The sequence below is a fragment of the Podarcis pityusensis genome (genome assembly GCF_964106645.2).
Source record: "Podarcis pityusensis genome assembly, chromosome: 15".
NCBI classification, from domain to species: domain Eukaryota; kingdom Metazoa; phylum Chordata; class Lepidosauria; order Squamata; family Lacertidae; genus Podarcis; species Podarcis pityusensis.
In genome coordinates this window covers 4,384,283-4,401,725 of record NC_138040.1, presented here as the reverse complement: position 1 = coordinate 4,401,725, position 17,443 = coordinate 4,384,283, and the positions used below count along the sequence as shown (strand labels likewise).

Sequence of the window (17,443 nt, the reverse complement as noted above, 5' to 3'; positions counted from 1 at the left end):
CCACCTCCTAATTCAGGGGCAGGGATTTTTCACCAAGGGCCATGTTCACTTCTAGGTAACTTTCTGGGAGCCACATGCCGGGAGTAGGCGGGGCCAGAAGTAAAAATGGGTGGAGCAATCAGCATTACAAATCTCAGGTATGCTTTCTTAGAATCTCTTTTGATTCCCCCCCCCCCCTTTGAGACATTTGATTTAATGCATACGTTCAGAAACTGTAGGGTGTGTTGTTTTTTTTAAGCAACAAATAAGAGGGAGGCTGAAAATCACCACTACAACAGAGCTGTGGCTTTTTAATATTGGAAAACTTTTATTTTATTTTTTTTCTCTTCCAAATGAGCACCAACACATATCGTAAATAGGTCAACAAATGCTTCCTTCCTTCTAATACTGAAGTACTATGTACAATTATACAAAGGACATGACGAGGTGAAGACCCCCCCCCAAAAAAAAACCAAAAAAGAAAACCCCAAAACAATTAAAAACATTTATTACTGAAGCAAAAAAACGACCTGAAGAATATGCCAAACAATAAAAATAAAATACAAATAAAACAAAAACCCAAGAAATATGTACACAGTTTGTAAACACAAGGGCGTCAACACGACAGGCTGGTATTGGAAATATATTTGCTTCATTTGAAGAAAGCATTAAGGTGCCCATTGTATCTTACCCATAATGCTATTCTGCTCACAGTTAAGTGTGCAGGTTTTTTTTTAAATTTAAAGTTAAAAACCATTTGTTTTCTCCTTCAACCGTTTTCCAGCATTCAACTTCCTTTTTCTTTTTTCTTTTAAAAAAAGATTCCTGAAAGTCAACACACAAACAAATATTCCAGAACATTTCACTCCCCGGTTTTCTCTCAGACAGGTAAAGCATTTCTTCAGCTACTCATTCATTTCTTTCATCATGAGCAACGCAAAGCTGGGGTTTATGTGTGGTGGGAAGTGCGATTCTTCCTCATCCTTGAAATGATACCATGAAATGTATATTTAATACATAATTATCTCAGTCCGAAAACACAGACATACACACAGGAATAAAAAACAAACAAACCAATATGCGAACACGAGGAACAAGAGATTTCACCTGCTTGTTTTGTCATTTAAAATGGGTGTGCACCAGAAAGTTTTATGGGAAGGGGCAGGACGTGGGGAGAAATGAAGCACACGCAGCATTGATCAAGCATACTGCCAAAGAGTCATATTGCCAAAGCGCAATCCAATCATTTGTGCTGTTGGTCCACTTGGGAGATTTATAGAGCAATCAAAACTGGGGTAAAAGGAAAGACTTAACAGCGACGGAAAAAAATAAAGACCCATTAACGCCAGAGATGTAAACATGTCGCCAGAATCTAGAACAGTGATGGCCAAACGTGGCCCTCCAGCTGTTTTGGGACTACAATTCCCATCATCCCTGACCACTGGTCCTGTTAGCTAGGGATGATGGGAGTTGTAGTCCCAAAACAGCTGGAGAGCCTAAAGGGATAGAATCAGAGGTTGCCACCTTTTCTTTCTGACCCTGCTCCCGTGCCTTTAAATGACAGCTAAATAGAGCCACTGAGATGTCACATGAGGGGAGGAAAAAGACCCCCCCCCACTAGTTCCTCCCCATGCTGAGAAATTTTGCTCTGCTTGCAAACTTGTGTGTGTGTGTGAGGGTGCTGTTAAAAAAAGGTGGCAACTCTAGACAATATCTGCTGCCGCACACCCCAAAAACCTAAAACAGGAGGCCTGCTTACAATACAGAGACCGGTGACTAAAGAACAGGACAGGAAGCAGCTTGTGCTGTTTGGAGATATTATTATTTTAAAAAAGGACAATCTATGTTGCCAACTCACTTGCCTTGCTATGCTGGCTGCCACTTGAAGCCTCATTCTAGAAGACAGTTTCCATAGTATTCGCCTTACAGAATTAGATGGTTCACCTGGTAAAACAGAGATTTATGGAAATCCGGCAGCAGAGATTCATGAGCTACTTCTTGTTGTGAACAGAGCACGGCCATTGCTAGTGCTATAGTGACTCCGGAGGCAATGAACAAGCTCTGAAATTGATTCTTTGGTCTGGTTCAGAGGAAGTCTCTACATACAGACATATAGACAGAGGTGGCCCAATACATTTGGTGGTGCCTAAGGCAAGAAAATCTACATGGTACCTCCCTCCCGCCCCTCCACGGTAAACATATAACGAAATAAATAAATCATAGACAAGTTTCGATACGAAATCATTCCTGCATCGTGCAGCGGAACCTAGCTAATGCGTCCAGAGGGAAAGTCTGGGGCGGTGCGAGAAATTAAGACCCGGCGAGTCCAATGACTGGGGTGCCTGTTGCACCTCTCTTGCAGTAGGGGAGGCACATGCTGAACGCGGACTCATGCAGAGACACACAAGAGATGGGCTTCTCTGGGGCAGTGGAGAGGGTGGTTTCACTGGTTGTGGCTGCTCCCACTGATGGCAGGGATAGAGGGGAGAGAGATGTTGATGGACAAAAACTCCCTTCACCCCCAACACCACTAGCCGTGTCCAGAGAGCCATTGATGTTCCCTAGGCTGTCAGTCAGGCCGAAGGGAATGACAGACTACCGTAATCCACTCCTTTTTGGATAGAGAACTGTCCATGTTAGCCTACAACGCCAGAAAGGAGGAAAGAAGACAGTGTCTTTCAAGAACTCTTCCCAGGTCCAGATGAGGGTCTCAGCTAGGCCAAGGCCACATCCGCACCCAGCATTTAAAAGCAGTGTTATAACATTTTAACATACCCCTCAAGTGTCCCGGGGGGGGGGGAGGAAGGGACTCCCTGTTTCTTATCGCAAGAGAACAGTGGCCATTTGGGTTGCTGTGATCTCGCGGCATGATTTCTCCCGTAAAATGTGTTTTTTGGGGGGTTGCGATTTCACGCGCTGCCCAAAACATGTGCTGTGCGATTTTTGTTCCCCCCCCCAAAAAAAAGCTGACAACTTTGCGGGTGTCAGGAATTTTACCTTTTGAAATATGGCAACCAATCCCTCTTCCCAGGGAACTCTGGGAACTGTAGTTCTGAGTGGGGAATAGGGGGTCTCCTAACTGCTCTCAGTACCCATGACAAACTAAGGCTCCCAGAATTCTTTGGGGGAAGCCATGACTGCCTCAAGTGGTACCATAGAGCTTTAAATGTATGGTGCAGATATGGCCTAAGGCCCGGGCCACAGGTTTGCAGGGGCTGAGGTGCTCCTAGGGTGTCCCTTGACAAGAAGATCAGGCAGCTCAGAAACTAGAAAGCAGTCATAGAGTGGCTCAGGAATCTACTTTAAGGAAGCAGACAATCCCAGTGAGTCTTGAGAGATTTCCCAAACCGAGGCTTCCCTCTAACACCCCACCGTTATCAACCCTGGACACAAAAGACTAGACAGCCTGGTGCTATTTAAATCCTTCCAAACCACAACCTAAACTTCCTTGCTTCTAAGTATAGCTCAACATCTGTTTTTGCCTACCTTGCGCTTTAGCCGTGACAAATGCCTGCCCCTTCAGATGTAGGTACAAGTCACATCCCAACTGAAATCAATGAAAGTCCAGCTTATGTTAATGGAGTTAGAATTATATCTTCAATCTCTTTCTTTTGACACCTCGTTTGGCCCTGCCTTGACAAATATATATGAGGGTCTGCTCCCATTTTATCCTAACAACAGCACTGAAAGATGGCCTTTCCTGAAGATATTCAGGGAGCTCTTTTGACACTCGAGTGTCTGATTTGAAAACATGTTCCCTAGATTCAAATCTGAACACGCCAATTGCTACATCGTACAAACATGTTTTCCACACTTCTCTCTGGGACAACGATGAGGGTGCTCCAAAGACAGAGACTTTGAAAGACGAAAAGGCACAAGATTTAAAACAACATCATGCAAAAGTTAGCAGCATAGCGTAAGCCATTGAACGGCACTCACTGAGATTATCAGGAGCAACCTATATACACTCAAATGGAAGTCCCAAGACAAGGAATTATTTCAACATCTGTCTCTGTCTACATTCAAGAGTGTGAATTACCGCGCGTCCCTGAATTTATTTATATACTTAAAAATGAATCCTTGCCTCCAGACGTTCCAGTGGGCTTCTCATTAACCATGAAACTGGCTGTATTTTAGTTTCTTCCCTGCCCTGCATTTCTTAAGGTCTTGTTTGATTTGAATGCAACTCCCTGCTAACAAACATCTGCCTAACATCCGCATTATTTCCCTTTAAATAATAGTTTGCAAGACGGAGAGAGAATAAAAGTTTAGAAAAATTCAAAACTGTAACACGCAAAAGTGGTTTGGTGGGGGGGCCGGAGGGGTGTAAAAGCACCACATATATATATTATTTTTTAAATTCAACATTATTAACATAAAAAGTACATATGCTACTGCCTTGTATGGTATGTAGATATTATTATCAGGGTGTCATTTTTATATGATCCAGGAACCCAAAGGAAGAACAAAGTGGAATGGGCAAGGGGAGGAATAACCCTATCAAATTCTGCAAGTCAGAGGGATATAATGCAAGATCTATTCTTTCCATCAGCCAAGGGGAACTCACTATGAGACAGGGACGGTGTTTCCACCTACAACCTGTAGGATTCAGGGGGGAAATGGCCCTGGTCCTCATGATCAGGAGATAACTTCGACTCTCATTGCTTAATGCTCGTTTTTAATCCCCGTCCCCCAGGAGACAACGGCTGACCTCTGCAGTCTGTTACCCATCAGGAAAGGATGGTACCTATCAACTAACTTGGGGACAAAAAAAAATAGCCAAGTTCTTTGGTCATGCTGTAAAGAGAGAGAAATCAGATTTCCAAAAGCCATTGATTCAGAACACAGTGTTTTTGAGCATAAACTCAAAATCACCGGGGGGAGGGCATCTGGATGCTGATGGGCTTCCAACTCCCAGCAGCCCCAGCGGCCAGCATGGCCAATGGTGAGGGACGATGGGAGTCCAACAACGTCCAAGAAGGCCTCAGTTTCCCCACAAGTAGTTTTGGGCATCTACTTTTGCTTCCCTCTTCCATTACCAAACACAAAACGCTGCCACACGAGTCTGTACTCTACGAGCAGGTGATGGGTGATTTAGCAGCAAAATCTAGCAAACGTTAAGAAGCACTTGAGGTTAATGTTTTAGCAGAGCAGGAAGACTGAAACTAGATCTCAGAAGGGACAGCCCAAAGGGTGCTTCCAATATCAAATGGTTTAGAGAGGGGCATGGGCTGCAGCCACACTTAATAAGAATGGGGTGTCCTGTCAGGTAAACAACAGACGCTTGTAGTGGAACAGGCTTGGATTTTGAGAGACTGGACTTCCCAAGTCCAAACTGGGTATTGCACTGTTATTAGGACTAGCATGTAAACAGGTGGTGTGGAGATGTATCAAGACTCCTGCTTATCCTTTCATCTGCAAAGTCAGCAATTCGTGGATCTTGCCCTACAGACAGATCTGTACCCTGAAATGCAGCGTTTTGCTACAAAGATTATGGGGGTGATTCTCTTGCACCATCAGAGCCAATTAATCGGCAAACATTAGTGATTGAACCTAATTCCCTCCTCCTCACCCCAAATCTTCTCTTTGCTTACCACTCTCAAGCGGGCATCCCCCCCCCCTGCTGATAACCTGAGTTTCTGCCGCAGAAAAAGGAATCCCAACAGAAGGCCATGAAAACCGGATGGTTCTCAACGCTTGCCCTGACCAAAACAAACAAAAACAAAAATCCACACCATGGGCTATACTAGATCTCTTTCTTGCTAGCAGATTGCGACAGATTTGCAGAGCAGATTAACCTACATGAGAAGATTTCCACCAATAAAGCAAGGGGGGGGGCGAATGAGAAAAAGAGAGAGGCAGCGAGGGCCGGGGGGGGGGGGGAGGATGGAAAGGAATTCATTTAGATGTGTACAAATTCAGCCTGACTTCACTTGTCAGACACCGGAGTCGCTTTGATGCAGAATGCAAATTCACAGTGTCATTGACAATGCATTGAAATGCAAAAAACGGGGGGCTCTCAAAGCATTCCCCTTGCGGCCCCCCTGTGTCCCCTCCACAAAAAAGACCCCTTAACGTGACCAGAGGGAGGCCTTGAAGCAAAACAGGAGTGATTCAAAAGAAGGCTACCCCTCTGCCATGCACCACCCTGGCCTGACATAGAACATTGGCAAGTAATATTCCACACACACCCTGCAAATCTTAACAGACAGTTAACACGTTTAGCCAGATCCAATGGAGACAGCAATTTCTTCTAGTATAGTGGGTAGGGAGAGGCAGACAAGGATTCTCACAGGCCTTGCATTGGGAAACTGAGGCCCGGCTGCTTTCTGATGGCCACTGAACCTTGGTGCAACATCAGGAGTAAGACAGCATCACTCCTTCCCAAGTGGGAAGGGCAATTTTGGCAGTAGCCCCAGATTTGGGCAGGCTAAAATGGCCCACCATCGTTTGTGAACTCTCCCCTCTTCTATACAGAGCCGTTCCTCTATCTTTCGCACCGAGAACACTACTTAACAGAGTAGGGGAAAACTGTGGCCCTCCATATGCTACTAGACTACAACTCCCATCATCCTTGACCCTTGGGCCATGCTGGCTGCTGGGAACTGGAGTCCAACGACACCTGGGGAGGCTGCAGGGTTCTCCACCTGGAGGTTTTTAAGAGTGCCTCTGCTTCTTTCGGAGCTGCTTCTGTTCAAAACACTCACAGAACCCCCCCCCCCAACTGCTGAACCAGAACTTAACACACACTTAGGCTCTGAAACATTTGTTACTGCTCGAGTCCATCACCCCTGTTGTGTTTTTGTTCGTTTTAAGAGTCACACTTAACAGCACAAGTGCAGGTCGTCCAACTTATCATCTGCAGAAGCGATCCAGGCTTGTTTCCATCATCCTAGTGAGACCAGTCATCCCCCTCCGTGCAAAAAAAATCAAGCAGTCAGGAGGCTGCAAAACTGCCAGCAATTTTGTTAAGGATATAGATCACCACCTCCTTGCTCCCCCGCCCGCCTTAAATGTATTCGCTCCATTCAATTTTGAAGCGGGACATGCTTCCTGCACTTGAAGGGTCAACGTCGTAGGAAGAAAATGGCGAAGGGTCTCCGATCTCCCAACATCAGCACCGCAGTGTTTGGGTGGGCTTGCTCACTGGGGAACAGGAGGCCAGGGAGGGCTAGGCCCGCGACCTGTGTTTACACCCCCCTCCTCTCAAATCACACATTAGTACAAAAAAGACAAAAAATCCAAAGAGATCACTTAAAAAGAAACAAGCAATCAAACGAGGAACACAGACCAGTCTGGGGATGCCACTAGCGACGAGTTTTTAGGCTACAGTCTTTGAGATGCAGACAGGATACAGCCATGAGGTATATATTTTTTTTTCTGCGGTCCACAAGTTTCAAGCCATGGTTGACCAGGAATTTTTTTAAAAGGCCAAGCGGGGAAAGGGGTAGGGGCGATGCAACTCTCCCGTGCGCCCGACGTCTGAAGACCCAGCACTCCTTCCCTCGTGCCGGGACCCTTGGATTAAAAAACACACACACACACACCACCCCAAAACCAACCTTCAGTTTGTACTGAGACAATGTCACTTAGGAAACGGTTTTGAGGGGCACCGAGTTCGAGTCCTCCTTACATCTATACGCACCCCCAATGCCAGAACACAGAGGAGTAAGGGAGCTGGGCAGGGGAGTGGGGGAGGAGGAAGGGGACCAGAAGTCAACTCACAAACAAGAGACAAAAGCAAAGAGAGACAGAAGTTATCGAGGCCGGTCACCGCTAAGGATGGCAGGAAGGGTTCTGTGAGAAAGCATCTCAACACGACGATGACGACGACAAGCCCCCAAACGCATGGAACCAAACGGTTGTCAGTCACTCGCTCATATATATATGTGTGGGGTTTTCCGAGAGATAAAATGTTTGGTAGGATGACAAACTCCCTCTCTCTCTCGCCCGTGTTCGGCGTGCGTCTCCTCGCCATTCAATCCCAGCCATTGTCCTTGATCATGTGAGCTAATTCAATGATGTATTTGCCTTCCTTATACTTTTGACTGCTTTCAAAAGCGTGTTCCTGGAAAGGGAAAGAGACAGAATCAAAACAAGGAAAAGGAACGAAGTTCCTCCTGGGTCTCAGTCCAGGGACTGCGGTGTCCGGAAACCGAATCGAATACCTTCCGCATGCAAAGAAGATACTGTACTACACACTGAGAGCCAGTGTGGTATAGTGGTTAAGAGCGGTGGACTCGTAATCTGGTGAACTGGGTTCGATTCCCCGCTCCTCCACATGCAGCTGCTGGGTGACCTTGGGCTAGTCACACTTCTCTGAAGTCTCTCAGCCCCACTCACATCACAGAGTGTTTGTTGTGGGGGAGGAAGGGAAAAGGAGATTGTTAGCCGCTTTGAGACTCCTTAAAGAGTAGTGAAAGGCGGGATATCAAGTCCAAACTCAAACTCTACTGAGCTACAGCTCTTCAGTAAGGAATCTGGACAGCACCAGGTTAGGGAAGGAGGTCAGGTGGGCCCAGGAGATTTCCCACCCCTCTTGCATTACTATGGTAACTGTGATCATCATCTGACAGTACAGCTCCAGTGCGAAATGGAAAACCCAGTGTTCAAAAGTTGTGGGTCTTTTCTAAACATTGTGTATTAGCAGAGGTTTGGAAGGAAATTTACAGAGGCTCACTTTTTCTTTTTTGTTCCTGAACTGCCCAACCGTGTTTTGGAAACATAATCCGATTGTTCAAAGGACTGAGGGTTTTAGCGCCTGGCTGGCGTGAACTCCCAAGGTCCCTTTTGCAACAGGATCAAGTTCACGGATTTATCCCAGAGGCTGAAATGTTGCTAACTTCCCCGGCTGCTCAGCAGCCAACCCCAACTCCAGCCTCGCTGAGGAAGAGTGCACCTCTCTCGGGTCTTTTGCACAGCTCAAAGCCAGAGCAGGCTTCGCCACACTGCCAGAAGGATCAGCTAGCTGGTATTCAGAAAAAGACCTTGTCTCAGGAATAAAGCATGTGTTTTATGCAGAATCAGAACGTTGGTGCATCTAGTTCAGTACTGTCTACACTGGCCGGCAGCAGCTCTCCCCTAGGTTTCGGGCAAGAAGGGGACATTCCCAGCCCTATCTGGAGATGCCAGGGAATTGAACTTTCCTGTATACAAAGCAAGGGCTTTGCCACTGAGCTACAGCTCGCCCTCTAAAAATAAAAGGAGATTCCAGTTATCATAATAATAATAATAATAATAATAATAATAATAATTTATTTATACCCTGCCCATCTGGCTGGGTTTCCCCAGCCACTCTGGGCGGCTTCCAACAAAAAACACTAAAATACAATAACCTATTAAACATTAAAAGGGATGTGGGTGGCGCTGTGGGTTAAACCACAGAGCCTAGGACTTGCTGATCAGAAGCTCGGCGGTTCGAATCCCCGCGAGAGGGTGAGCTCCCGTTGCTCGGTCCCTGCTCCTGCCAACCTAGCAGTTCGAAAGCACATCAAAGTGCAAGTAGATAAATAGGTACCGCTCCGGCGGGAAGGTAAATGGCGTTTCCGTGCGCTGCTCTGGTTCGCCAGAAGCGGCTTAGTCATGCTGGCCACATGACCCGGAAGCTGTACGCCGGCTCCCTTGGCCAGTAAAGCGAGATGAGCGCTGCAACCCCAGAGTCGGCCACGACTGGACCTAATGGTCAGGGGTCCCTTTACCTTTACCTTTATTAAACATTAAAAGCTTCCCTAAACAGGGCTGCCTTTAGATGGCTTCTAAAAGTCTGGTAGTTATTTTTCTCTTTGACATCTGGTGGGAGGGCGTTCCACAGGGCGGTGCCACTACTGAGAAGGCCCTCTGCCTGGTTCCCTGTAACTTGGCTTCTCGCAGCGAGGGAACCACCAGAAGGCCCTCGGCGCTGGACCTCAAGTGTCTGGGCCGAACGATGGAGGTGGAGATGCTCCTTCAGGTCTACTCGCCGTTTAGGGCTTTCAAGGTCAGCACCGTCACTTTGAATTGTGCTCGGAAACGTACTGGGAGCCAGTGTAGGTCTTTCAAGACCGGTGTTATGTGGTCTCGGCGGCGGCTCCCAGTCGCCAGTCTAGCTGCCGCATTCAGGATTAGTTGTAGTTTCCGGGTCACCTTCAAAGGTAGCCCCACACAGAGCGCACTGCAGTAGAGCGCATTGAGCGAAGGGCCAAAGGGGACAAGATTTTAAGAAACAACAACACTCACGTATTTCCAGCCCAGCGTGGTTTTGCAGTTTTCACAGTAAATGTCAGCAACCGCATGCAGTCCTGTTAGCAAAACCCGTTCTTCTGCAGGGCCACAGCCCACATTAACTCTGCAAATGTGGGAAGAAGGAAGAGAGAAGTTTTGATTTGCAGATCCAGTTCCATTTTGCTGCAGCAGCTGTGCTCCTCACTAAGCACACCTCTGCTCTTATTTGCATAAATCAGGATCATGCCACTTCAAGCAGTCATTGGCTTGTTAACCAGAAAGGGCAGGGATGGGGAAACCCATGGCTCTCTAGACACTACTGGACTCGGACTCCCATCATCCTCAACCAGCATGGGCCAACGCAAAGGGATGATGGGTGTTGTATTCCAGCAACATCTGGAGGGCGGAAGGTTCCGCCTCTCCCTTTCTGACGACAACAGTGACAACGGAGAGGGGGGTGGGGGGTGGATCCCAGACACTTACACTGAATTGAAGAGATAGGCCCGGCCCTGGCTTCCTTGAAAAGACTGTAAGGCAAAATAAAAATAGTGTTTGTCATGATGAAAGTCACACCCTGTCAACAACCAAAAAATAAAAATAAAAATCAGTCCCTGATGAATTATTAGCAGTGATCTCAGTTGCAGCAGCACAATTTTGCACCTGGGTGGGTGGGGGAGACAGCATCCCTTTAACCCAGAAGAGGCTGGTGGAGATTAATTCGCTCCATCCTTGTGGATCCTCTCTGCAAAGCAAAAAATAACAACACCCGAACTCTACAGCCTGCTGTGGGTTGTTGGTGCAAATCCCTGACCACACCACCCTCTGGAGCAGTTATGGGGAGAAAGAAAAGACCCAGAAGTGTCTGTTCAAGGAAAGGTGGATTCTTGCAGTCTGCAGGTCAGAAAAGTTAACAGTGTAGGAGGAGATGTTTAAGAGGATGAGAGAATAGTGTACGTTGTAGGCTGGGGAGAGGGAGAGAGAGAGAAGCTCAGGTTCTTGTTTTAAGAGAGTGAAATGGTCTTTCAGATTACATCTAGATGTAATCTGGATTGCATCTAGATTACAAAAATGCATCTAGATTACAAAAAAAAAAAAAAAAAGGCTTGCAATATTTTCAGACTTTGGAACATAGTTAATTGGCATAACAAACCCCAGACCTTCTGATCCCAGGGTCCTCTGTTGACATACCAAATGCCGGATCTCCAGATTGCAGGACCGCCCCCTCCCCACTCCAGCCAGAGGTTTATGGCACCTCTGACTCAGTGTCCTCAAGTGACATTAGCAACCAGCTCTCCTCTGGCTTCATCCCACCCTTGAAACACACAAATGTACCAGACACCTTTTGATTGGTCCCCTGAAGACTGGCTCAGTCACATGAAATGGCCTGCCCACAAGAAGAATAAACAGACTCTACCTCCATTTAAAGGGCTACCCCCCACCCCATCTCCCCATCTGAGTTCTGCAGAGTGGAACACAGACTGTTTCCCCTCCCCTCCAACCTCTTGGGATGTTTGCAAAAAAACACACACACAACAACAAAAAACACAACACCATTTGGTTTGAATTAAATATGTGGCAAGGAAACTTTTCCATCTCATGCAAAGGTTTCAAAGAGCCACACACCCTTTGTGAATAACAGAGAACACAGTAAGCCAGACTATGGAAAACAAAACAAAAACTCTGTGTGTGTGTGTGTGTGTGTGTGTCAAAGAAATAGGTAGGGTTGGTTTTTGAGTTTCTCATCAAAACCAGCCAAGAATAGTTCCTGCACTGCTAACTGTAAGGCAGACACTCTCATCTTCCAACAGAACAGTTGTTTTCTTCAAAGCCTAGTGAAAGACACATCAGCATATTACTTCTGCCTTGCAGCAACCAAAGTTTCTGGCCCACAGACATTCCTGCTACCCTGCCTGCCCAGACAGAATTTCTAATAAACTAGGGATGGGTGAGCTGTTTCACGGCCAAGGGCGAAAAAAAAGAAACAACTACTCTCTGATTTGAAGAAGAAACCTTGACTGCCTGATCGCCTAGAGGAAAACTCTGACTCGCCACAGGAGACTAAGCATAAATCACCTCCCCCAGAACTGCAAGGCTGAGCTACCTAGCATAAAACTGGAACTGTTTAGCCACCCAGATGCACAAGATAGGTATGAATTAATTTGAAAGCTACTGACCCCAGTCTTTCAACCAAATCCACCTGATTTCATGGCTGCTTCACACAAGGTCCTTGCTCAGGTCTCTGCACTAGAGACATTAGGAATCGTAAACAAGGGACTGCAGGAATAATTCATTCTTTCTCTCACACACATTCTCTGCAGGGTTTTCATCCGGCTTAAAAAAAATCTTTGATTAGCCCCAGAGAGGGACCCAATTACCATAGAAACACTTAGCAGATTTCAGATCCGAAAGGTCAACGCCGAAGCTGTTGATCCCCCTCAGGTCAGATGGAATGATTCAGATCTATTTTTAATCAGCAGTCGCAGCTCCTACACCCACTCCATTTCCCTTCCAGCCCACCAGTTCAGAAATCTCCACCAGAGGCTTAAAAATAAAATAAACAAAGCACCTCACACATACCCCAAAGAAGCAGGCCACAAGATACCTCTGTATCTTGTAAGGGGGCAGATAGTGGGGGGTGGACTTTAAATTAGTTGAAGGGGGGAAAGGAGGCCAAACCACAGAGTGGGAAGGAGCCGTAACTGAGTGGTAGGACATCTGCTTGAAGTGCAGAACGCCCCAATGGCATCTCTAGGTAGAGGCTGGGAAAAGATTCCCTTACCTGAAATCCTGGAGGACTGTGGACAATACTGAGCTATATGGACCAATGGTCTGACTCTGTATACGGCAGCTTTCTATGGGGATAGGTAATCAAGAGGAAGCAAAGACATCACCTTGCCAACAAAGGTCCGTATAGTTAAAGCCATGGTTTTCCCAGTAGTGATGTATGGAAGTGAGAGCTGGACCATAAAGAAGGTCGATCGCCAAAGAATTGATGCTTTTGAATTATGGTGCTGGAGGAGACTCTTGAGAGTCCCATGGACTGCAAGCAGAACAAACCTCTCCATTCTGAAGGAAATCAGCCCTGAGTGCTCACTGGAAGGACAGATCCTGAAGCTGAGGCTCCAATACTTTGGCCACCTCATGAGAAGATGTTGGGAAAGATGGAGGGCACAAGGAGAAGGGGACGACAGAGGACGAGGTGGTTGGACAGTGTTCTCAAAGCTACCAGCATGAGTTTGACCAAACTGCAGGCGGCAGTGGAAGACAGGAGTGCCTGGCGTGCTCTGGTCCAGGGGGTCACAAAGAGTCGGACACGACTAAACAACAACAAAATCAAGAGGAAAGGACGCGGGTGGCGCTGTGGGTTAAACCACCGTGCTGCTTGGGCTTGCCGATCGAAAGGTCAGCGGTTCGAATCCCCGCGACAGAGTGAGCTCCCGTTGCTTGGTCCCTGCTCCTGCCAACCTAGCAGTTCGAAAGCACGCCAGTGCAACTAGATAAATAGGTACCGCTACGGCGGGAAGGTAAACGGCGTTTCCGTGCACTGCTCTGGTTTCGCCAGAAGCGGCTTAGTCATACTGGCCACATGACCCGGGAAAACTGTCTGCGGAAGCGGACAAACGCCGGCCTTTAAAGAGAGGTGAGTGCCGCAACCCCAGAGTCGTTTGTGACTGGACTTAATTGTAGGGGTCCCTTTACCCTTTACCTTTAATCAAGAGGAAAGGTAACTTTGGTCCCCCCAAATTATGATTAACACACATTAGTATAGGGGCGGACTTTGGTGATCTTTCGTACTACGGAGCCCTGTGCAAGGCCCAAATCTGGCACTCCCAAATGGATCTTCTCAATTTTGTGCCCCCTTTTTTGGGGGGGGGACAGCCCTAAATTGGGCACTGGATTAGCATATAAATATGTGCATCCCCCCCCCCGGCTGTCCTGCTATGGCAGGGCGTAAGTTCATCTGCCCCTCAGGAATCCTAGGCTCCCTCTGGAAGATACAAAGCTGATAACATGCATCCAATCGGAAGCCGTGTCGGACGTTCAGGTTCCAAAGAACGTTCACAAACCAGAACACTGAGATCCAGTGCCGAGGGCCTTCTGGCGGTTCCCTCATTGCGAGAAGTGAGGTTACAGGGAACCAGACAAAGGGCCTTCTCGGTGGTGGCGCCCGCCCTTTGGAACGCCCTCCCATCAGATGTCAAGGAAATAAGCAGCTATCTTATTTTTAAAAGACATCTGAAGGCAGCCCTGTTCAGGGAAGTTTTTAATATTTAATGCTGTATTGTTTTTAACACTCGATTGGGAGCCGCCCAGAGTGGCTGGGGAAACTCAGCCAGATGGGCGTGGTATAAATAATAAATTATTATTACTATTATTAATAATTATTAATTATTCCAAGTTTGCAGAGTTCAGGAGCCAGCACATTTGACTCGCAAGGCGTTTGGCACTCCAAGGTATGACTGTATGTGCTTGTATGTACTAATTCTGCTGGACTCAATTTTTGCCCAGATTTGTCTTCCTGGGTGTCAAGAGAGGGACTGATTTGATGGAGGGGGGAAAAGATGTCACTGGAGGTGTTGGCAGTTGCGGTACTTGCTCAAACGTCTTAATGCAGCTGCTGTACGACGTAAACATGCAGCCACCCATAATGCAATGTGGAGAGAATAACGCAGCTTTCTTTCACATACCTTTTGGGAAGACTGCGGTGTTAATATTCACAAGGAACACTGAACATCCGGAGCTCTATATAAATGCTAATTCTTTTTACATAATACTACCCTTACAGTTCTCTCTTATCTCGTTGGGAAACAGCCTTACAAACAAAAGAATCCTACTTCTGAACGATCAGAAAACAGGAGAACAGCAATTTATTCCCTCAAGACTGACAGGTCGTGGAGAAACCCAAACCCAACAAGTTAAATCATCCAGATTTACTACTGGGGGAAAAAGTAATAATTTAATCAAGTAGACTGTCTTGGCCCAATAAAAAGCCCAGAGGATTCACGGCCCTGACATGAATTATGAGATGACAAACGGGATCTGTGTGGTTTTTATCTGAAACATTAATCTGAAAATGAACGGAAATGCGGGTGCGAGGAAAACATGAGCCGGAAGCGTGACGCAGCGTCTAAAAGCGCTAATGCAATTCTAGGCAGCATCAATAACAAAGAAACAAAAAAGCGAAGTGACCAAATAATGAGAAGAAATGGCAATGTTCTGGAATGTTCCCCGGGGCAAGGAGATAAAAATGGTGAGGGGGGTTGGAGACCAAGCCGTGTTTGGGAAAGGCAGAATATGTTTAGCCTGGAGGCAGGAACAGGAAGAATAACCTGCTAGTTCAGGCTAAACCAGTTCAGCGCCATGATCTCACAGGGGCAAACCAGACGCTTATGGGAAGCCTGAAAGCAGGAACTGAGAGAAACACTTCTGGTTCCCAGTATATTGTCTCCGAGTGAGGGGAGGATTAGGGGAAGGGGCAAAGAGACAATGTAGAGCAATGGTCCTCCAACTTCTCCCTCTACCTCAGACCATTTGAAAACTGCTGAGGGTCTTGGTGGACCACTTAACGGAACGCCCTCCCATCAGATGTCAAGGAGATAAATAACTATACAGTGGTACCTCAGGTTACATACGCTTCAGGTTACAGACTCCCCTAACTCAGAAATAGTGCTTCAGGTTAAGAACTTTGCTTCAGGATGAGAACAGAAATCGGGCTCCGGCGGTGCGGCAGCAGCAGGAGGCCCCATTAGCTAAAGTGGTGCTTCAAGTTAAGAACAGTTTCAGGTTAAGTACGGACCTCCAGAACGAATTAAGTACTTAACCTGAGGTACCACTGTACAACTTTTAGAAGACATCTGAAGGCAGCCCTGTATTGCGAAGTTTGTAATATTTGATGTTTTATTATGTGCTGGAAGCCACCCAGAGTGGCTGGGGAAACCCAGCCAGAGGGATGAGGTATAATTACATTTTTAAAAAATTATTATTATTATTATTATTATTATTATTATTATTATTATTATTCCTTTCGTAGGAACTGTAACGTGCTGTGCTAGGTGCTGTATGGTTTTCAATTGCATTTTTACAGGCAAGTAAAACACAAACCACCTGAATGTGTCTCGGTCACAGAAAGGATTGAATGACTCAATCGGAATTACTTGCTTCCCCGCAAGGAGTCCAACTGGAAAGTGCTCAGAGGATAGAGCTATGGATCACACAGAGACCCACCGGGCACCCTCCTCTGCAGGCAATCTCAGGCCATGCCACACAGTTTGGGCTTTACTGTCCTGTGTTGTTTTTTTTTAATTTGCTTTGATTTCCCTCCAGGAGGTTTGCAGCTGTGCCCAGAAAAGGATTCTTAAAAGGGAAGAGATTTATGGGTGGGGTGGGGGGTGGAATTATTGAAAGGGCAGCTCAAAGCCCTGCAGACGTCTCCCAGAGAGCAGTCTGAGTACTTGGACTGGGAGAGCCCATTTGAAGAGAAGGAGGGAAAAGGAGGTGTGGGAAGGCCGGCAAAGCATTCCCTACATATTTCCATAATCAAGGACATCACTGTTGGGTTATTTCTCCTCCTTTTTTTAAAAAAAGAGAGACAGATGGAGGCATCCAAGTCAGAAAAAGCAACCTATTGTTAGGACAGCATGCATGTGTTTGAGAGAGCAACAATGTGTCACAAAAAACGCCAAATTCCCCTCATTTAGGGCAGGCTTGGGTAGAATCTCAAGTCGGGGGGCCAGATGTGGCCCCCAGGCCTCTCTCTCTGGCCCTTGGAACTCTCTTGAGGCCACACCCTGTTTCCCCAGGCCGCGCCCTTCACTGGACTTGCTGCACATCCAAAGTGAGGGTGTTTGGGCTTAGCTGAAAGGTGTTTTTGATCTCTGCTCATGCCCCTTGCTTGCCAGGACGGAGGACAGGCAGAGGGGCCTGCGTGAGTGGGTGCAGAAATTAGCCTGCAGTACATTTACCTTTGTTTCTTGGGGGACAGGGGGTGGGCTGGTGTGGAGGACTCCCTGATCCTGAATGGGGTAACTGTGCGCAGCCTGGGAGTCATTTTGAACTCACGGCTGCCCATGGAGGCACAGATCAATTCTGTATCCAGGGCAGCTGTCTACCAACTCCACCTGGTACGCAGGCTGAGACCCTACCTGCCTGTGGACTGTCTTGCCAGAGTGGTGCATGCTCTAGTTATGTACAGCTTGGACTACTGAAATGCGCTCTATGTGGGGCTACCTTTGAAGGTGACCCGGAAACTACAACTAATCCAGAA

At 47.0% G+C, this 17,443-nt stretch overlaps 1 protein-coding gene across 2 annotated transcripts in view; it reads right to left on the bottom strand.

Annotated features, from left to right (window-relative positions):
• Positions 1–283: 283 nt before the first annotated feature.
• The window catches only part of YPEL2 (yippee like 2), a 59,684-nt gene continuing 42,524 nt past the window's right edge, over positions 284–17,443 (bottom strand). For both annotated transcript variants that reach the window (XM_080983299.1, XM_080983300.1), the window contains exons 3-5: positions 10,663–10,706; positions 10,195–10,303; positions 284–8,047 (exon numbers count right to left, since the gene is read on the bottom strand). In XM_080983299.1, coding sequence (XP_080839425.1) covers positions 7,958–8,047; positions 10,195–10,303; positions 10,663–10,706 — 243 coding nt within the window. In that variant the 3' untranslated portion in view covers positions 284–7,957. The remainder of the gene's footprint in view (positions 8,048–10,194; positions 10,304–10,662; positions 10,707–17,443) is intronic.